The sequence below is a fragment of the Castor canadensis genome, chromosome 1, assembly GCF_047511655.1.
Source record: "Castor canadensis chromosome 1, mCasCan1.hap1v2, whole genome shotgun sequence".
In the NCBI taxonomy this organism is placed as follows: Eukaryota; Metazoa; Chordata; class Mammalia; order Rodentia; family Castoridae; genus Castor; species Castor canadensis.
The window spans coordinates 21942423-21965681 of NC_133386.1; the positions used below are offsets into that span (position 1 = coordinate 21942423).

At 39.3% G+C, this 23259-nt stretch overlaps 1 protein-coding gene across 6 annotated transcripts in view; it reads right to left on the minus strand.

Annotated features, from left to right (window-relative positions):
• Positions 1 to 23259, minus strand: part of Aig1 (androgen induced 1) — a 248185-nt gene that overhangs the window by 172886 nt on the left and 52040 nt on the right. For 5 of the 6 annotated variants that reach the window (XM_074072981.1, XM_074072974.1, XM_074072963.1 and 2 more), the window contains exon 2: positions 13501 to 13656. The exons of the other annotated variant lie outside the window; for it this stretch is intronic. In XM_074072981.1, coding sequence (XP_073929082.1) covers positions 13501 to 13656 — 156 coding nt within the window. The remainder of the gene's footprint in view (positions 1 to 13500; positions 13657 to 23259) is intronic. 6 annotated transcript variants of the gene reach the window in all.

Genomic DNA, 23259 nt, shown 5'->3' on the forward strand with positions numbered 1-23259 from the left:
TCGAGAAGAATCAGTTTGGAAAGTAACACATATGTACATGGAAGCAATACTAGGAATCTCCCTATATAGCTATCCTTACCTCACCTAGCAAAAACCCCTGGTCCTCCTTATTATTGCTTATACTCTCTCTTCAATCAAACTGAGATAAGGGCAAAACAGTTTCTGCCTGGAAGCGGGGGTGGGGGCAGAGGGAGGGGGTTGGGAGAAAGGGAGGGGTCAGGGAGAAGGGGGGAGTAATGACCCAATCATTGTATGCACATATGAATAAAGGAAATAAAAAAAAAGAAAATGTGGTATTTATACACAATGGAATTTTACTCAGCAATGAAGAAGAATGAAATCTTAACATCTGCAAGTAAATGGATGGAACTGGAGAACATCATTCTGAGAGAGGTTAGCCAGGCTTAGAAGACCAAAAATCGTATGTTCTCCCTCATATGCGGACTTTAGATCTAGGGCAAAACAGCAATGTGGTTGGACTTGGGTCCACGCTACGGGGAGAGCACATACAGGAGGTATGGGGATAGGTAGAAAACCCAAAACATAAAAGTGTTCGATGTCTCCACTGCAGAGGAACTAATACAGAAATCTTAAAGCGACAGAGGTCAACACAAGAGGGGATCTGGAACCAGTGTAAAGATTAGAGATGAATCAACTTAGGATGTAACACATTTGTACATGGAAGCAATGTTAGGAATCTCTATGTATAGTTATCCTTATCTCAACTATCAAAAACGCTTTGTCTTTCTTATTATTGCTTATACTTTCTCTTCAACAAAATTAGAGATAAGGGCAGAACAGATTCTACCTGGAAGCGAGAGTGTGGCGGAGAGAAGGAGGGGGCATGGGGTAGGGGGGAGAAATGGCCCAAACAATGTATGCACATATGAATAAATGAATAATAATTTAAAAAGACAGCATTCTGGTCTATCTAGCCAGCCAGTCCCTACAACACAAAAAGATGTATCTATTAATACGTCCATTAATGTGATCATCTTCCACTGACATTGTCCAATTACCATCCCTTGCCTTGATTTCAAGTTTGCTTAGAAGTCTTTTGGCTTCCTTTTGACTTCTTCAAAGTTATCTTGCCTATAGGGAGAGCTTAGGCAGACCTTAGTCTAGCTGAATATTTTTTCCTCATAATCTACAATGAAAAAAATTAGCATTGGTTTAAATTTTAGTCTATAATACTTAATTAGCATGAGTTCATTTATTGAAATATTATTCAACAAAGATAGACAAAAACCAAATATCTGTGTTGTGCTGTTAGACCACAGGACATGTGAATACTATCTCATGGTGCCAGGACACCACAAATGCCTCCTCCTCTGCCCTTGAAATGCTACATGATAGGAGAGAGGAAGACTATGGTTTTGTTTTGTTTATTTTAGATGATGGGCATAAACAGCTATATGTTGTAGACAGCAGTGTACAATGGCAAGTTGCACACATAGTTTATAATGGGAAAAGAACTTTTGGGGATGTTGTGTATTTGTTTCAGGGTATTAAATCAACACTATATCAAAGTTCTTTCTTTTTTCCTCTCTGAACAATATGCCCTTTAATTTAGGGAATGTTTGCATATATAATTGTTACTTATTTCCTAAATGTGAATAGTTTTATGAGGGTTTTTCTAATACCTTTTTGTGGCGTTTTCTTATTATGAAAGTAATAAATGCTTACTGTGGAAATTTGGGGGGACTTTTGTTTTTGCCTTTTACATGTTTCTTCAATGAGCTATGCTGTATAGAAAAAGTGGAAATAGTCAGCAAGCAAGTGGTCTTGTTTGGAACCAAAACAGCTCAAAGATGCATCTATGTGGCCCAAGCATCAGCAATCTGTCTGCCTGTCAGCACTTCAGGATTCTTGTCCTTGGCATTTGGTGCACCTGAATTCCTTGTCATCTACTTAGGCCCCTCTCAAATTGCTAACCCATTGTGGCAAAAGAACACTTCTCATCAAAGAAGAGACAGGAAGCCAAGGGGGTTATACCCAACTAATTACTCCAAGGATTAGCAGTTGGGGAAGGTGCCAAGAGTGGGGAGATACATCTGTTTTGATGCTGATCTGTGAAAACAGTCAGGGAACCCAAAGAAAATTAACTTTGTGCAGGTGGTTTTTCTCCCCCAGAGCTTTTCCTTCTTTGTTCTCCCTTACTACCCTTCTTTTGTTTGAGGCTCTTTAGGCATAAATGCTGTTTATCAAACATTACCAGGTCTAATACTGCAGACATTTTCTCCAGACAGGATGGAAGCAGAACCAGAGACGATGGCTAGGATGGCAATAGCTTTTTCTCCCCACAGGGCCCCAGTTGCATTCCTAGAACCATAGTGTGTAGGACTGGCTTTCTGTTATCCTCCACCTCTTATTTATGTAAGACCCAATTCTAGAGTTAGAGAAATCACACAGTCATGGTTAGCATACTGACTGAGGCTTAGCATTCAACATACGTTAACTAACTGTGCCAGAAGATCTACCAAAGGTTTCTGCCATCTCCCTGGCTTCCCTCCTTTTTCAGATGAAAAGGGTAAAAACATTCCTCTGTTTCTTTTCCATCATAATGCAGAACACACTTACTTAAAGAGGCAAGATTGCGAGGCCTTGCTGAGCAATAGCAAATCTCAGCATGCTAGAGTATTTCGGCTTGATTAAATGATTTGACTTATACCACCTCAAACCCTTGTTGAAAACAGTTGGAGGTATACATTATCATTTTTGTAAAGGCAAATTTCATTGAAAACTCAGTTTTGATAGAGCAGAACCAAAATGGCTTTCAGGAATTCTTCGTAAAATAGTTTACAGACTAGGCATAATTCGTTAGGATACTGTTGCCCATGTGGAATGTACGGGATCATTTCTTGCCAAAACTATTCTTTGCAATTGTGTAACTACAAACTATGCCTTCTTGGAAGGCTACAGCTGATTTACACATGATACTGGATACATTTAGCGGCCATTAAAAATGTAGCTACTTCTAGCTGATAAAACCTTATTTTCACATATTAAAAGCAAGTAGGTTGGGTAAACATGTGGTAACCTAAATTGTTAAAATGAGAAAAGATTTTCTTGTCAAACCTTGTACGTTGCAAACTGTTCTGTAAAATTGTATAAGATGGTGGGCTCAAAGGTGTGAAACAATTTGTGAAGGGAGAACAACAAAATGACACATGAACATAGGGGTTTTTTTTTTGTTAAACAGCTTCACTGGGACAGATGAAGCAGTAATTTTTGTTCCCAATTTGCACAACTCCCTATTTTATCTGATAACATCCTCCAAAGTTAGAGTTCAGGCTTTATGTATGCAGCTAAAAATGTCTTGGGAGGCAAACTCTGAAAGCAGAGTTAGGATGGGTTTGTTCAAAAGTGTAGACTCATTGCTGAGAGGAAGCACTCCACTAGTTGAGGTGCTGGGAGCAAACCCTGCTTGAGTTACTAGCACCATGACTAGCCATGTGACCTTGGGAAGGTAAGCTATAAAATGGGAACTCAACCTGTCTGTAAAATCAGGTGAAATGAGGAAACTCATGCCTCTTGGGGCTTGGAGGATGAGATAAATAATTCCAGTCAAGCACAGGGCCTGGCCCATGGCAAGCATGTAGTAGAAGTTATCTCCTATTGCTTGGCTTTTTGGGGTTTGGGTGATTTGTGAGTCACACCATGTGAGAAGCATCAGGAAGCACAAGAGGAACTGCTCACTCGCAGGCTGGAAACCAAAGGCAATGGCAAAGGCCTCTAGGTTTGTGGTGTCTTCTCTAAAACTCTGACATAAAGGGGGCACTGTAGGGGCAACAACATATCCAGGGCCACCTTCTTTTCCTGACTTGATGCTAACTTTGTTTTCTCCTGGAACAGCAATCCCCTGGGCACCTGCAGGCTCATTTTACACTCTGGTCCTGAGCACACTGAGGCTTCTTTCTGTCAAGTCACTTGTATTTGAGTGAAAGCAGACTTCTTATTTTGTAGGTGGATTTTAAGGCAAAAAAGGAGAGTAGGAACGTCCTTACAATTAAGTGTTGAATCAAGTCCTCCTCAGTCATGCTTTTAAACTCGAGTGCACCACTAATTTATGCCTAAGATTCTTATTTTACATCCTTCTCCCATCTCCTCTGGGGGAGCAAAGAAGAAACAGTAGAGAACCCAGAAAAGTGCAGAAGTAGATGAGGGTACAAGGGCTTCTTCTGGTGCCCTGTCATGCAGGTCTCTTCATTCTCCCCATGTGGCACCAAACATCACCAGGGCAGCCCAACAACTTGCATGTGTTTGCTTCTATGTGTGAATCAAATGCAGACCCAGCCTATGAATGAACAGATGTCCTCCAGAAGGAAACTACTGGAAAATTTGTTCCTCACGGGAGTTAAGGAGTCAGTGAGCCGGTTTAGCAGTGCCACACATAAACTGTGGCTACAACCTCCCTTATCACCATCGCCCACCTCCTTATTTTCCCACCTGAGTTTCTGGCACAGTCATAACTACACCTCACTGTTTGTTTTTAAGAGGGTATAAAATGCATGATGAATGAACTTCCTCCCCAAGACTGGATATTTATGATAAAATAAGCAAATCATTAACATGGTACTAGCATGGGCTCAAAAGGGAATCATTTTCTGTAGGTGGAAGGCCTCCACTAGCTCATTCCTTCAAAGAAAGAAAAAATGATTTTATATTTGGCTGATATAACATTGTACACTGTGGTCCAGACAAGGTAGGTGAGAGTTGGGTCAAAACACCCATGGGGACTGGAGTAACCTTAGGAACATTCACACAGAAAAACATTTCTTTGTCTCTGTAGAATATGATAATTGGGGTGGAGGGGTCTGGGGAAAAGGAGAGAGAAAGGGAGTTGGGTAAGGATGGAGATATGCAGAGAAGGAATTTTTTAAAATGAATAGTGTTCCTTCTTTTTTTTTGAATCATCACCTATATTGTACCTTGTCCCTGGCCCCCAAAACAAGGACATTATGAAATGTTAGCTAGAGGAATCTTATTTCTGAGGTCAAGAATCATGTCTGTTTTATAATACGCATAGTATTGTTATCGAAGATCACTTCCAGCTTTTCTTTTCTTTTTTGACAATGCTGTGGTTTGAACTCAGGGCCTTGCTCTTGCGAGGCCAGTGCTCTACCACAGAGTCACACACTTACCTCTTTTTTGCTTTAGCTATTTTTTCACATAGGGTCTCACACTTTTTGTCTGGATGAGTCTCAGACCAAGACCCTCCTACCTCTGCAGCCCATGTAGCTGGAATTACAGATGTGTACTTTCATGTATAACTTGTTTGTGGTGGTGCAGTCTCACTAAATTTTTGCCATGACTGACCTTGAACCACAATCCTTTGTATCACCACCTCCTAAGTAGCTGGGATTATACATGTGAGCCTCTGAGCCTGGCTATCAATTCTAGGTTTTCTTGCTCTCAAATTTCAATTATGAGTTTAAATATAGAAAGACGATATCTGCATTCTCTGAGATATTTTTGTGAACTCTTTTGCCCAGAGAGAGTGGGAACTCTGTGAAATGGCACAAGAGAGCATGACAATTTTCTACAAGTTCTAGGGAGGAGGATGGTAAAAGGAGATTTTATTTATTATACCGGCAGTCTGCATTTCTAAGTTGGTAGTCTAAGACAAAGGCCATGCATGACAAATTTTGTAGGGAGTTTCAGAAATTAAACAGGAACCATTTAGTTAATTATGTAAGAAATCTGATTTTCTCTGGTAAAGTCGTCTTAAAATGTCAGATTTTAATAGTTTATGGTAGCTGGGCACTGGTGGCTCATGCCTGTAATCCTAACTACTCAGGAGGCAGAGATCAGGAGGATCATGGTTTGAAGCCAGCCCAGGGAAATAGTTCATGAGTCTCTATCTTGAAAATACCTTACAGAAAACAAGGTTGGCAGAGTGGATCAAGCAGTAGAGCCCTGCCTAGCAAGTGTGAGGCCCTGAGTTCAAGTCCCAGTACTGCCAAAAAAATTTTAAAAATAGTTTATGATAATACTGGAGAGAATGCACTGAAGAAGGTACTGAGAAAGAATGAATAGAGGAACATAATTTTCTTCACTCAAGCAGAAAATATCCATGATTAGTCTCCTTGGCATTACTGCCTGTATTTTTCATAGCAGCACGAACACAAAATTATCTAAAATCCTGTTAGCTATTACTTACTTTACATTTTACTGTTCTTCTTAAAATTTGGTACTTCACAGTATTTCCTGAAACTCCTAATGTTGTTTGGGTCATGTGCCTAGCCCCTAAGGACTAACTGCAATTAAATTTAAGCTCTTATGGTAGCCTCACTTCCTTCTGCTTCCACCTGCATTGTCGGCCCCCACGCACAGCTGGTTTGAGCCCTAGGATGGTTTTGACCACTGGGACCTAGAGGGAATATGCTGGTGGAGCTTCTGGGATTGACACATTTGCCTGGAGAAGAGGCAGACACTTGGAGAGGGCTCCCTAAAGGGCTTTATCCTCTTCATGCTTTGAAAATGGATACAAAGGACATGGTCCTTGGTGCTTTATCAACAATCTTGAGACCTTAGGCAGCAAGTCCAAGGTCAAAAATGGTGAAACTTCATCTTCACAGATGGAAGAGTGGAAAGCAGAAAATGCTCAAGTTCAAATAATAATACCAAGCAATGCCACCCTGAAACTGCATAGCTACAGGCTTCCTGTTTTATGAGATATTATCATTATCGCTGAAGCCATAGTTGGATGAATTACACTCAATTAATACTGAATTATTTAGATAATATTCCTGATGCTTGGGATCAGCAGTAAATAAAACACAAATTCTCCCTGGCCTCACAGACTGTAAACCAAATCAGAGAAGACATGTACTATACAAGTAAGAGAATAAGCATGTAACACACCAGGAAGTGTCAGTCCTTATGAAAAAATCAAGCAAGTAAGGGAACAGAGAATGAAAGCAGGCTAATCTATATGGGTTATTCACTAAGCTTTACTGAGAAGTGGTCATTTGAGCAGAGACATGAATGAAATGAAAAGAAGGAGCCAGGTGGTTACCTGGGGTATTCGCTACTTGTAGCTGAAAGGGTCATTAACATATACATCCAATATGTTCCTAGTCATTTTTCAATCAGACCGCAGATATCATCATTTCTAGGAAGTCTTGCAGGACCTTCCATCCCTTAAAAATATCCCCTTCCTCTTTGGAACTCTGTACCTCTGTACCATGGACACAAGTGGGGTTATATTCCTCATGCCCTATTTTAATTTACCTCTTGATATAGCTGGTGAAATCACTTGAAGGACAAATCAATTCTTCATCCATACCATCCTGGCTCGTAGCACTCAGTATTTGCTACACAGTAGGCTACACGTGACACAAATATGGCTGAACTGACTAGAACCTGTGTCCTAAGAACAAGACATTCAAATGTGTGGGGTTGTCTGTAGTGTGATTCAAAGTGGGCACCTACAGTAAAATTGTGTTAAGTGTGATTATTTGTTATTTATTGTGATTATTTGTGTTTAAGAAATTTGTCTTGCAAGCATCAATAAAGTTGACTAATCTGCACAAATTAAGTGAATCCCCTAGGCAGAAAATCTACGGTTCTCACTTAGGAGGGAACATATAAGATGGTTGAGGAGCAAATTGCCTGGTTCCCTATCAGGTTCATATGTCTAATTATATTGTGTCCGTAGTGTTTTGAAAGGACTATTGGAAAAGCAGATGTAAGACCGTTTGTCTAGGCTGCATAATTATGGTGCTCTGAGTCTTCTCCTGGTAATAAGGAAATATGGCTTATTTTGCTCATGATCATGAATGAATCTTCATCGCTGAACCTTCTGTCTCAGGCAACTCAACTCACATCCTCACTGCTGTGTAGGAGGCAAGCATATGATTACAACCTGACTGATAATGTATTTTTAACTTTAGAAGTGAAGAGAAAGAAAAAGGGCATTTAAGGAAACTGAAAACATTCGCTAAGGTTTAAAGCAGATAGAAAAGATAGAAATAGCAGATATTAAGTGTGTGGGTTTTTTATAACTAACACCAAGAGTTTGTAGAATTAAGTAAACTATTTACTTTTAAATTTTTTCTTCTTGACCTGGTGCTGTAGCTCAAGCTTATAATCCTAGCTAGTTGGGAGGTGGTGATCGGGAGGATCACAGTTCAAGGCCAGTTGGGACAAAATGTTCTTAAGACCCCATCTCAACCAATAGCAGGGTGCTGTGATGCGTACCTCTCATCCCAGCTACCTGAGTATGAGTAAATAGGAGGATAAGGTCCAGATCATCGTGGGCGTAAAACAGACCCTATCCCAAAATAACAACACATAAAGGGCTGGCAGTATGACTCAAGTGGTAGAGGGCCTGCCTAGCAATCGCAAGGCCCTGTGATCAAGCCCCAAAACCACCACCAAAAAAAAATGAAAGAAAAACATTTTCTTTCTAACTATCAAGCAGATGGAAACACATTTCTTTTATTTAAAATAAATCTCAAATAGAATCATTTCCTTTTATGCATTACATTAATAGGTATTAAGACTAGCAATTAATATAATGTGCTTATTTTGTTATTTAAGCCATTGATTTACATTTAAAATCATTAATGAAATTAGTGCTTTTTAAATTGTAGGGATATGACAATCTAAATTTGTACACAAATCAAAATTTTTCTTCAAGATACCTTAGAAGATAGATTAATGTGCTGATGAATGAAAATAATTGCACCATATTTTTCTTGTAGTTTGCATTTGTGACTTTAAATTCCATTTTCCATATGTTTTCTCAGGAGGCAGTTACCATCAGTCCCCAACACAAGTAAAAAGTAAGCTTTAGAGATTCTAGAATAGGCTGGTACCTAGAACCTTCACCAAGTCTTTACAAAACATGATCATGACATTGCAAATGATTACTTAACATATATCTTTGAGACTAAACACAGAGAAGAAGCACAAATTCCAGAAAAGTTCATGAGACAATGCTGGCTTGCTCTGATACTCTGGATGTTAGAACAGATCCAAACTCCCAGTGCTTCCTGAGACCCCCCAGAGAAGGACACCAGCTTCTTCGTGTTGCGATGGGATTGCCCGGCACCTGCACTGGAGCAACCCAGGGCAAGGCCAGGACAAAGATGTCCTAGTGAAGTCGTGAGACTTGAATACGTCTACTAGTCAAGCTAAGCAGTGGCAAAGGAGGCACAGACTTGACCTAATGCGCCTAATGCAAAATGTAGAACTGGGTTTTGTCTGTTTGTTTTTGTTTTCACGAAAGGGGCTGCTGTGGGTAGCAGCTGGAGACACATTTGGAGTCCCTGAGAGAGGCACTTTCGAACTCATCATCCTCACTTTTTTTCCCTTTTTGGTTAAAAGCATAAGCCTACTCTTTTAACTATAATGGTATCTGCCAGCACAAAAGGCAACAGACTCACAGGAGACTAAAGACATTCTTGGTTTGATGGCTCGTAATAAACTTCAGTGCTTCCAGACCACATAATGTCATAGAATTATTTGTAATACTTCGTTAAAAGGGTGACCGGGTTCAGAAATAAACTGCCCATGGTAAGAAGAGCCTCCCGTGGGTTATCCCTGCCAAATGAGTTGCAAGACTTTGGTAGTGCTGGTGGTTTCCGGCCATTAGCGGTACTAACCGAGGCTAGCTTAGCGTTTATGGGAATTGACACAAATCAGGATACATGCTATGTTCACTCAAGCAACCCTGCCTGATTTCTTCAAGGTCACGCTGAAACAAAAGTTTACTTCAATTATCATTGATTGGAATGTTTTGTTATTTTTATATATCCTTGAGATAAGAGAGACCATGAAGTGGATGCGTTAGGTCCATGGGTCACCAAATCCAATGCTGTGCATCGTGCTCACGTGAAGCACTTACTGTCAACTCTCAATTAACCTCGTTCCTGCAGGAAGCATTAGTGTAGAAACTACTCATTCTAAATAGCCCACTCGTGTCTTTCTGCCTTGGTGTTAAGATGGAAAAGACAGACACAGAGAGATGAAAGGGGGGGAGGTGGGGAGAAAGAGAGAGAGAGAGAGAGAAGGAGAGGAGAGAAAGGGAGCGGAAAGGGGAGGGAGGGAGAAGAGGAGGGAAGGAGGGATGGGGTGGGGGGCTGGAGAGAGAGATCAAGGCTTGGGTCAAAAGTCTCTTTGGAAAATCTGAGCAGACTAAACTGAGCCTCCTATTTTTATGCTATGCCCCTTGCCCTTTTTGCCTGCATCACAACGCACTATATAACATTGCTTTCTCAGTAACAAACTGACAAATAAAAAGTGTGAAGTGGAGGAAGCCAGTAGAAAGCATGGCATCAAGCAACACGCTGTGAGGTTGGCGGTTGCCCCAAAATCAGGGTGACAGAGCAGGGAAGACCTCTGGGGAACCTTGTGGTTTCAAAGAAAGGATGAGGGAAAGTCTCTGCATTTATAGCAGTGATACAGGAACACTGGAAAATTAGGAAGTACTCTTAGAAAAGGAAAGATGAAAAATCACAAAATTAAAAGTTTTAGAAAGTTTTACAAAGAGTCAAATTCATAGCATCTATAAACATGACTTTGCAATAAAATTAACAGGGTCTGGAAAGAAGCCTTTTATCAGTGGGGTTTCTTTTTTTTTTTTTTGCCTCGAAATTGTGCATTGCAGTGAGAAATCTGGTGGAAACTGGGCGACTATTCACCCAAAATCAAATGACAGAGTAAAGTAGAAAAAGAAAAAACTGTTGGAAAATGTAAGATTTCTAGATAATACTAAGATTTTTCTTTTTCTTAATATGGAGGGAAAAGAAAAGAGAAAGAAAAATAACAGAGGAACCTAAAGATTTTCAGGAAAAATAATCTGCTAGTGACTCAAAAGGGAAAAGTGGCTTACAATAACAGGGAAGATTAGCAAAACGGAAATAATAGTAATATTGGGGCCCATAAAAAAGTGAGTTAGAAAACATGATGAGGGTGTGAGGGTGTGGGTTGTAACTCAGCAATAGAGTGCTGTCTGGCATTTTCAGAGCCTGGGCAGGATGCCCAGCACCACAAACAACAATGAAGTTCCACATTTCTGATTTGACACTGAGTCTTTAATTTCTTCTGTGAATCTACGGAACACCATCACCTCCCATGTACCAGATATCACAGAAGGACTAGCATGCATGACCAGCCGAGGCCAGGCCAGCAGTCAGGAGCTTACCAACAGCAAAGGTGTACACATACCATGAAAATGAAGGGCGGTGACTTCTCGTTAAAAATGGGGAGGCAGGGATGAAAAGTAACTTTACTCCTTTCCCTTCCTCCAAAAGATGGGCGAAACAACAAAAAAAGTGAAATACAGAGGAGCACATTAGGTGTAATAAAACAAACATGTCAACCGTAGGCCACCACTGGTCTTACAAAGCATGAAGGATGTATATACGTATATATATATATACTAAATTTTGGAAGGGCACTCAGAGTTGAAAATAGCTCACATCGCAAGCACAGAAAGACAGTTTCTCCCCTAAAGAAATGTCACAGATGTCTAAAGGGCAACTTTGATGAGCCTTTGAGGGGAGCAAGATTTAATATAAGTCAGAATGTCCTGTAAAGACACCACATAACAGGAGGAGAGGCAGGGCTAGGAGCAAACGTTAGTGCTATATTCCCATTTACGTTTTTTGGTTTCTGAGACAGGATATTCCTATGTCACACAGTCCTAGGCTGTGCTCAAATGATCCTTCTACCTTAGCCTCCTCAGTAGCTGGGACCACAGGCACAGGCCAGCACATCCAGCTTACATTTTCATTATATCACTACTGTAACCTTTCTTGCCAACAAAGACTTCCAGAGGTCATGACACTCCTATGGAAATTCAAGGGAGTAAAGGGTAAAAAAAAGGAAGAATATAGATACATTCACACATAGAGACTTGGCTCTCTAGATATAACTCTTTTAAGCAGAAAGTATGTCTTTATATTTTATGCCAGTGGAAATTTTCTCTTAAATGACTACTCTGATAGAAAGTGTTTGACTTTTATAAGGAAGACCAAAGAAGGAAACATTACGTAATGTGTAAGCATTTAAACAGACGGTGAACAATTCATTAGGTGGCTTTAATCTGAGCACCCACACATTCAGATCTACAGAAGACAAGGATGAAAGAATGAGGACTGTGACCAGGTTACAATGCTCCCCTGTGTGTTATTCTTAAGAGCTAAGGGCTGCTTCACCCCCCAAAACACAACTCAGCACATAGAGAGAAAGCAACTCAGTGCCAGGCATGTGGAGGGCATTGCCAGCTACAGTCTTGGCAAATATAAAGAGGAGCCAGAGAAAGAATTTAAAGAACAACTTTCTGACTTTTCTGACAATGAACTTTGGACTTGCTGCCTGTGGTATCCACGTCACTGGGGCTTCTGTTTTTTCCCAGAAGTCAGCTGGCAAGTGAAAGTTCTGAAATTGAATTAAGTAACACACTTTTACTTGCTCTCACAATTTGAGATATGCAAGAATTCGCTCCTTCTACCCACAGGTTAAAATCTATAGTTTTATGGGGCCTTTAAAAAGAAAAAACAACATGGTTTATGTGTAGATGACAGAAAATTAACAGATTTGACTTGTGGAGGGAATCTAACCGAAAACCAAGAAAACCAATGGAGCCAGAGGTTTCCTAAACAGTAAGTAGGATTTACTTAAGTGATAACGATTAATGGCACATTTGGGTGAGTGAAGAAGTGTGAGCTAAAGCTGCCTTCCTCCCAAGTTCAAAACTACTAAAACAGTTGACGGGAGGGCCATGCATTTCAAGCTCGAGCTGCTTCAGAAATGGTTACTGGCTCAACCATGTCCCTGCAAAATCCATATGTTGAAGTACTAGCTCCCTAGAATCTCAGAATGTGACAATTTGGAGAAAGCATCTTTAAAGAGGTAACTAAGTTTATATGAGGCCATTCAGAGAGCCTTGCTCTTCATATAAAAAACTGAAATAAAAGGCCAAGCATGATGGTTTATTCTGTAATCCCAGCGCCGAGAGAGGTCATAGAAGGATAAAGATCAAAAGCAGGCCCCAGGCAATAGTGACACCCTGTCCAAAAACTTACTAAGAGCAAAATAGGGCTGGGAGCATGGTTCAAGTTGTAGAGTGCCTGCTTAGCATGTTCGAGGCTCTGAGTTCAAACCCAAATACCACCCCGCACGAAAAAAGAGGAAATGAGGGCAAGACTGGCACATAGAAGAGAATGTAAGACACAGAGAGAAAGCAGCCATCCAGAAGGCAAAGACAGAGAGAGGCCTCAGAAGAAACCAACCCTGCATTCTGAGAAAACAAATTTCTGTAGGTTAAGCCACCAGGTCTGTAACAAACAAACAGAGAAATCTCAGGCCTGGGAGTATTGCTCAGTGGTAGAGGATGTGCTTGCTGAGTATGATTGAGGCCCTAGGTTCAATTCCCAGCACTACCAAAAGAAAGAAAGAGATCTATAATGAGCTCTTGTTCTCTCTCAAGTCTGAAATTAGACACAAGTTCCTTCAGTGGCTAAATGCATTCTACATCATACTCACAACCCCAACAGGGAAGGCCAGCACGGCTAACATCCAGTCCCGGAGGGAGGTGAGCTTCTTGAGCTGCCTCTCCTGCTCCTGGTTCCCGCTTCCTCTGGTCAGAAGACTGGAAAGGTCAGTTAGCACGCAGATACCAAAGAAGACAGCCTGGATGACCTGCAGGGAGACAGCCACCGGAATCAGTCAATAGCAATAAAGAGACCCAAGCTGGAGAACAGAAAATAAGCTGCATGTGTAAGAAGCCTCAGAAGCCCTTTAAAGAGCTGGTCCTACAAATAGAAAATAGTAAGATATTTATAATTGCTATTCTAGATGAGAAAATTCATCTTAAAAACACTGGTTCTGTTTTCCCTCACCTTAGGACAAGTGCAAAATATTGCACATACACACACACATGCATGCACATGCACACATACACACCCTAGACAAGGCCCAATACAAAGAGGACCACTTATCAACGTGGCATGTGCATTATTTTAAGGTGTCACATTTGTGGTCTGGTTAAACTGACTAGCGTGGATTAACAAATAATCTAAGGAGTGAAAACAAAAGAATGAAGGTAGTGTGCATAAAGAGAAGATAATTCAGACCAAACATGAAGACTACTTTCCTATCCTTTCATCTCTTGGATTTAGACATTTTTTTCACTAAAGGAAGTGGGAGAAAGATGTTGAGTCATAAAGAAATCAACTGAACACAATAGGAGCAACTTTCTGTTGTCAAACGTGAATGAAATAACCTTCTTAGGTTTTCAGGATTTATGAAATAAAATCTTTCCAAAGTAATAACAGCATAGATACCTGGACCATTTTCCCAAAAGAAGCACCAGTTTTACATTCCTACATCAATTACAAACTGAATCACTTACATCAGCCACTTTCTACTTGGAGCATTACTGGGAGAGAATCTTGGAACACCAAGCACCAAAAATTTGTAAAATTCCTAGAGTGTAAAAGTATTAATGACCCAGAGCAGTGAGAAGAGGCAGGAGGCAGCATGCTGTATATAATTATGCAAAGAAAAATTCAAATTATAGAAAGAGAAGAATATATGTACCCTGGGGTCAAAATCATACCCATTTAGCACCAAGGATAGAGTCAGAGGAAATTTTCTGGCTTCTTCTACTAGAAATAATGTACTGATGACTTACTTATTAAAGATATGATTCTGTCAGGCGCTAGTGGCTCATACCATTAGTCCTAGCTACTCAGGAGGCAGAGATCAGGAGGATCGTGGTTTGCAGACAGCCCAGGCAAATAGTTTGCTAGACTATCTCGAAAAAACCCTTCACAAAAAAGGGCTGGTAGAGTGGCTCAAGGTGTAAGTCCTGAGTTCAAACTCTAGTACCACAAACAAACAAACAAAAGATACAATTCTACTTATTACCACTTCAGAAAAACATAACAAGTACTTTTTAAAATACGTTTCCACATTGGCAGTAGAAAGAATCTGTGAAAGCTTTGTGGCTGGTTCTTCACTCAGGCACAGAATAAAGGGACAAAAGGTTCTAAAAAGTACCTGAGTATTTGATTCCAAGGCAAACATGGTGATGCACACCTATAATCCAGCTACTAACAAAGTAGAGGCAGGAGGATCACAAGTTTGAGGCCAGCCTGGGCCAAGTTATTGAGACTGTATCTCAAAAACAAAACAAACCAACGGGCTGGGGGCATAGCGCAAGTGAAAGATTTCTTGCCTAACATGCATGAGGTCCTGGGTTCAATACCACAAGAAAAAAAAAAAAAGAGACCTGGTTCCATCCCTGAAACACTCATATTGTTTTGTTGTTTTTTGCTGCACTGGGGTTTAAACTCAGGGCCTCACACTTGCTAGGCAGGCACTTACTGCATGAGCCACTCCACCAGCCCTTTGTTTTGTGATGATTTTTTTCAAGAAAGGGTCTCTCAAACTATTTGCCTGGGCTGGCTTCAAACCACAGGCCTCCTGATCTCTGTCTCCTGAGTAGCTAGGATTACAGGTGTGAGCCACTGACACCCGGTCCATGTTGTTAATCTAGGCTTTCTGGGGTTCCTTAGATCCTACTATTAAGTCTACCTTCATCAGAGTAAGGATTATTGATTGTAATTCCTTCTACAGCCAGAGACACTGGAGCAGGAGAAACTGAGACTGATACAAGTGAGAACACAAGGCAAGTGTGGGCACGCATCAGGTTTTGATCGTCAGAAGTAATTTAAATGAACTTCAGATGTTTGAATCTTTCTGTCAGCCCTAATGGCATGTGAGACATAGGAGTGACCACACTGGAGAATAATCATCCTATATAGATGTCTTGTTCCTACATAGATGTGGTGTACTTCATCATCATTTGCTATCTTTCTTTCCTTCTTTTCTTCCTCCCTTGGTCTCCTCCATCAGTCCCACTTTGGATACAGGTTCTGTATATATTTCTATGTATATATAATATTGCTTATATTTGTATTGGGCCTATATTCCATGTATGAGAGAAAACATGCAGTCTTTGGCTTTCTGGACATGACTAACTTCACTTAGTGCCCTACTTTTAAAGACTGGCAAATCATAGCAGATTTGGTGACTTCTAGAGGCCTAGCAATGGTATTATATGTAAAAGTTCTGTAGAATTTTTGTCCATGGGCAAAGGAAATAGAATCTAGCTTGGTACCAATGAAGCATAAATATCTGGAAAATATTGTTTTAGTGGTGGGTAGGGGCAAGAAAAATGGTTCCTGTTATAGCTATTTCCAAAGACACTTGAACTCACTATCACTGTTACTTAAAAACTTGTGTTTTACAGTCTATAGTTCCAGACTTGCCTTCAGTCTATGAGTTGATTCACACATTTGCACTTTGGCTCTAACTATATGGGTCAACTTTTTCAGATAGTGATGTGAACACTTTTGTACCTCTTAATTATACAAGTTAAGCACCCCCAACTCAAAAATCAAAAATCCAAAATGGAAAACATTTTGAGCTCTAACAGGATGACACAAGTAGAAAATCGCACACTCAACCTCATATGATGTGTTGAAGTAAAAAATGCAAATACACAACACAGAGTTTATTCAGCAACCCCCGGGGAAAAAACACTCTCCAGTCCCTTCAGCTGCAATACATAAACTGTGTTTCAAGAACCTTCAGGCTATGTGTATAAAGTATATAATTCATAGATGTATTTCATGTTAGATTTGGTTCTCATACATAGGGTATCTCTTCATGTATATGCAAAAATTAGAAAATCTGAAAAAAAATCCTAAATCTATAAACCTCTGGGTCCCAAGCATTCTGTATTAGTGATATTCAATCCAAATTACCAAATAAATAAATAAAGAAGAACATTTTATATTTCCATCAAGAAAGCATAATGATCTTAATGATGCTCGTACCTTAAATACTGGACTTTCAAAATAGAGGGAGAAGAAACTGATTTAACGTGAGATTAAATTACTAGATAAATATTTTTATATAAAGAAATGACTATTGGAAAACATACTTTTATGCAGATACTAAAGGAAATGAATAGGGCTGGGGTGTAGCTCGGGTGGTAGAGAAAAAGAGTCTGACTTTAGCTCAAATACTAAAAATTGCTAAACAACTTACCTTTCTCTGGAGAATGGACTGACTTTTGATTATTTGTTTATTTAAGAAGTAGTTTGCCAAGAATGTTTAACCACAGTATAGTTCTGACACATTTATTAGAGTTTGATTTGAGATGACAGTTAACAAACCCCATTAAAGACATTTTGTCTGTTCTTTTATAGCCTACCTGTGTGATGCTGTCCACTATAACTTGAAACTCACTAAACTTATTGTTTAAAATGGAAAGGTTTATGGAAATACACTAGTGGATCCTACACAGAGTTACCTTGAAGTATTATTCAGCTCCAGCCATTCTGCAGAACCGGCATTTCCAAACCACCGACCCAGCATGACACACAGATACACCATCTGGCTTTGAGTTCCTAGCAGGCTGGTTGCCCTTATTATTTTACACCCCACATAGAAATGAAGTGGTCAAATGTATCACATCTCTCCAAGAAATATAAATAGGAATTCATCAGAATGAAGAAGAAATTCCCAGGATATTTTGGAGTCATTTGTGTTTATTCCTCTAGAATGTCCTCTTTTCAATTCCTTCTGCATCTTTTCTCCACCTCCTCAACTGTTCCTTTCCAGAAGTCATAGCTATTTACTGAGTAATTTTAGATTTAGTATTAATTTTCATGAATATAAAAATGTACCAAGATTCCATTCATATTTTTATATTTTTTACATGATTGATTTTGGTTAAAAATGTAATAGTATTTTCTTCTCTGGAATGCACTAAATTATTGCAAAACTCTGCCCTATAGAGCAAATTCATTAGATCCTTACATTTATTTCCAAGCATGTATATAGTTTATCCAGAAAGCATTTATTTCATTTCATTATCTTCAATGCATCCAATTAAGTTTAATTGCACCAAAACTGCAGTCTGTGTATTGTTATGTCATTATATTAATTAGTTGCTAATTTGTTCATGTCTGCCTAACTCAGGGCAGACACTAAAATGTATCAAAATAAGAAAAGCAGCACATGAAGTAAGAAATGGAATCGCTGCCTGGTTTTTAAAGGTCACAGTAGAAGTGTAAGATTTCCAGGACTGGTATCTCTGATGTACCACATTTTGACTATGCTGCACTTTCATAAGATTAGCATAAGGAGCACCATAATGTTTGCCTTGAAGATTCTGCTTATTTTCAAGTTAACTTTAGACAGAGTAGACAGAAGTAACAAGAAGAAGACAGAACTCTGAGGGGTAGCAATGGAAACTGGAGTGACATGGATCATGGAATGAAGAACCACAGAGCAAACAGATGGGAAGGAGGCAGCGAGATTTATCGGTGTCATAAAGAAAGGCCTGGAGGAGTCTCCATATGAGCATGAGAGCATTAATTAAAGGGGAAGTGATAAGGAAGTAATGAAAAATCTACCTGGAATCTTCTAATTAGAGAACATGGAGCATTAGGTGACATTTAATCAATTTATATGTAATCCAAAGAACAGAAGAGTGATAGGTAGACTATACACAGTTATGTGTCAATTTACATCTGCTATCTACTTAAGACATACAAGTGACATATACAAATGTAAGGTACAGTGTGTGTATGTGTGAGACAGAGAGATAGAAACAGAAGTAGGCACAGACAGACAGACACATTTCTGCTGTGCAGAAAGGTAAATAACAATTTGGAGAAATGGTATAAACTCAGGACCTTCCTGTATCTCACCCATAGTCCTCTATCATGAGGCACTTTAGGGCATGAAAATTACTTTGCTTTCAGTTCATAAAAGTCATACGAAGTTCTTGTTAGAAACAAACCCATGCAACATCTGTGTACAGTGAGGAGTGCATTTTACTGAAGGAGTTAAATAACACAAGAAAGGGGTGCAGGAGCCATCAACCAGCAGCAATGTAGTACACTCATTCCTCAGACACTGATTTTTAATAGTGCATAATGTGCTTCTCCATGACATCAGGACCAAGAGCGAGGGCCACAGATAACTCAGCACCACAAGACAGTGACTCAGTATGAAACCAGATGAGTAAATTCTGCAAGGATTTCCTTTGTGTTAGTTTTTAGGGCCTTCCTTACCTAAGACATCTGAGCATCCTGTAGCAATTCTATAGCCACAGGAAGAAAACATCAGTTACTTGGAGTCCATGACCAGTTACGTGTTTAAGTGCTACTCTGTAGAGAAATGGATGCATTTAAAAGTACATCATGCTTACTCTACTTCCCTCCTACTGAGACTCTGCCCCTCCCAAGCCGCCTGGTGAATTATCATCTACGACAGCTGGAGGAGGTTAGCCTGACCATGCCAATATGGAGCTCTCACTAATGATTCTAACTCTATTTTCTAAAACTGTCATTTAAGTGACGTGCTTTAAGTCCAAGCTTTTTCAAGAAGGCTTCACCACAAACATTTTTGAGGAGATGGACTGACTGCATCATCAAGCTCGTGGTTTGCAGAATGTGATTTAGAATCCTTGCCCATGTGCACAGACATTTACCTCACACTGCTCCATCTCATTACCGAAAATCGATGAAACAAGCTGTAAGTCACCACTGGCAAGCAATCCATTCAGACAGACAGAAAGAAAAAATAAGCGGTTCAATCAGAAATAATGTACTTTGATAAGCAGCTTTGGGAGGGAAAGCTTGTCAACAAAATTCACTTTAATATCACACAAGCATATTCAATGTATGAGTAGCAAAGAGAACAGTCATCTAAAGAAAGCATTTGGATATGCTTCACAAAGGAATGGGTGTGATCATGCCATGTTCCATCATAACTCCCTAAGAGCACAGCAGAGACCTTTCTAGAGACTGTTCTAATCTACAAATGATAGAAAACTGCCCCCCGCACAGTGTTCTTTGTTTTCAAAGATATGTGTGGAGCTCATATTACGAGCTACTCTGGAAGTTCATGGGGTAGGGATTTCTTATAAACTGTTAATATTAGCATAAATTCTCTGTCAACACTGAATTAAACATACCATTGATTTATGTAAGAAATACTTATTGATTACAAAGCACTTAGTAAACTAGGAAAACAGAAATGCAGACTGTTAAATGATTGCACACTATACTGTGAATGTGACTATGTTCCAACATGCCTGACCTCCAACTTAGCAGTATCTGCATTTGCTGAATATATATGATGCTTAGATTTAAGCACAAAGATGGGGATGAGTAATTATTATGAAGGAAAAATGATGTTGCATCTTTAATAAGGCAAAACTGTTCTGAAGTGCATTGCATTTTCTGGCATTGTAAAATGTCCTTCATCTCCCTCAGTTTTTACTCATGTGACAATTTTTCTTTGCAGAAGATGATTTAAGTGCCAAAAGAAATCATTAAAGAGCTAAATAAATCTGAAACCTAAATAAAAGAAGCCCTTGACCTAAATAAGGGTCATACCAAATCATGTATCTAGACTGAGATAATCGTATAGAACTAATGCACAATTTGCATGTAGGAAATGAAATTCAACGTATTACAGCACATGCAAATGTGCAAAGAAAATTGTATCAATGAAGCCAATTAGAAAGACATGGCCTCTGCCCTTCGAAGATTCTATTTTAAAAATTTAAATCTATTGATTGGGTCTGTCCAATGGTGAGTCTACACAAAGGCTCTGTCTATACAGCTGTAGATACATTGCTGCCTGAAAATTGAATAGTTAAAATAATTAATGAAGGCAGTCTCCTGCTTCTAAATGTTGATTTCTGGTTTGGGAAACAAGACCTTCTGGGAAAAAGATTCTGGATGGGTTTTGCAAGGTTTTATTCTTTTGCTACTATTAACTCAAATTGGATAGTGTTCTACCCCATTAATTTTTAAATGTATCACTTTTGGATTTTACCACATCAGACCCTATGCGTGTACAAAATGAGCATTCTTTTCTTTTTAATTTTTATTTTATTCATATGTGCATACAATGTTTGGGTCATTTCTCCCCCTTTCCCCCACTCCCTCCTTTAACCTCCTACCCCCTCGCTGCCCAGCAGAAACTATTTTGCCCTTATCTCTAATTTTGTTGAAGACAGAGTTCTACTCTCTGCAAGTGCTCCGATGACTCCGCAATATTTACCTCTCGATGAAGAGTTTTTTGTATGAGTCCACGGCATTTGAAGTTTGGGAAAGTATAAGGTTGGTGCAAGTAGACTCCTACCACCATTCAACTGAAGTGACAATGTGGACTTCAGACATAATATAAAATCCTTAACACATTTTATGATTTCACTAATGACACAGAAAAAAGGAATACTAAGTGTGGAAGATGATGGGGAACAAGTGTGATATTTTGATTCAAATACTTTGGAAAATAATGGCATTATCCTGTAAAATTGAGGATGTATACGCCCACAAATAATCTTATGCATGTCTCTTGGGAACTAGAGTAGTTCCAAGCAAACTTGGAGAAGACCTGGAATTTCAAGTATGCTTTTGTCCCTTAGACTAGCCTGAATTTTTTTTAAAAAAGAAATGTTCCTATTATTTATTATATTAGGAAACTAAGAAATATATACATTTAATAATAGCCTAGGTAGACAAATAAATACATCCATTAATTCCTTAACAAAGTTATCACTTTAAGCTTTCCTTGAGGACAGAAAATAATTTAATGGATGTTATTTTGAGCTATCACTAAAGGGTAGCACATGATTCCATTTTAAAGACCCACTAACATTTAGAATACTGGAATTGGAAGATTACATTAGATTTTAGAATTGACTTCATTGACTTTTATAAACAGGGGAAATTTAATATAAAGAATTATTAAGCTATCATAAAGAAGTATGATGTAAAGAGACGGTAAAAGATTACCTGGGGATCAGGTTGCAACTCCAAGGCCAGAGAAACTTGACACAAGCCTCTCTTTCCCAGGATGGTCTTAGATCTCACTACAGAAAGTGTGTTTGCAGCCCACAGGATGGCAAAGTTCTATGGATTGCCTGGGCAAGATTTGGTCAACAGTCCCTGGGCAAGCAGGAGACAGCCCTCTCAGGGCAGGTGAACCACTGCTAATGTGCACAGAAGAAGCTGAGAGACGGCTCTGGGAAAACAGCTGGAGCAGGTGGTTTCCTGGATGACAGGGCTGCAGGGAAGTGGACAGCAGGCCAGGCTGGACTCTAAGGTCACTGAGCCTCTTGTGTGTAGCTGGGGCAGAGCAACACTACATGTCTTCATTCCTTTACCATGACCAATGGAACAGCAGCTGGAATCAGTAAAAAAAAAAAAAAAGCCCCTTCCTCCTACCTTGTTCCTTCAGCACCTTTTATAGAAATCTCAACATCATCCTCACTGGGAAGGAAAAATGCTTATAAAATCCAGCCCATTACTGAAGAGCAGGTATTGAAGGGTGAATTTGGAGCTGAGATAAATTACATGTTACCTCATTTAATTCATCATGACTTCATTGATTTTTAATAACATTACTGACACTACTCCAGTTATTCTTATGAAGGGCAATGCAGAAGAATCTTTGAAGAACATTTGCTTTTAATTTCTCATTCTTCCAGTCTGAGTCTTATTTCCTGCCTTTTGGCCATTTCATTATTCAATCTAATAGTTCAATGAAATTTAAATTTCATTGAAATTATCTAGAATTGACTTCACTGATGTTTTAAACAGGAGAAAGTTAATGTAAAGTACTCTTAAGCTTTTGTAGGACAGTGTGATGTGAAGTGACTGTAAAATATGACCCTGGGGCTTAGGGAGCAAACCCAAAGCCAGACAAACTCGAAAGAAGCCTCAGTTCCCAAGAATGGGCTCAGACCTCACTGAAAAAGGTGTGTTTGTAGCCCACTGGATGGTGCACAGAGAAGATGATGTTGAAATATTACAACGGAACATAATTACTCCATTATTTTCTATCCTCTTCTATAGATAATATGTCAGAAAAATTTATCACATTGTTTTAAAATTTTAAATATGGCAGAACCTCAAAGTGGTCTAATTTGCTAATTTGTGATAACTGCTAGAGAATGACCAAATACGCATCTATTGAAAATTAAGTAATCTTTCTTTATCATGCCTTGCCTGCTATCAGAATTTCTACTGTTATCAGAATTGTTTCTAATGACAAAAAATAGAAAGCAGCCCAAATGTACACAGACTCAATTATGATTAAAAACAGAGGTATTTCAAAACATAGCAATGAAAGTAAATTCTGAAAGTTACAGAATCAACATGGATAAATCATACTAGTAAGTTGTAGAAGACTGAAAAAGTA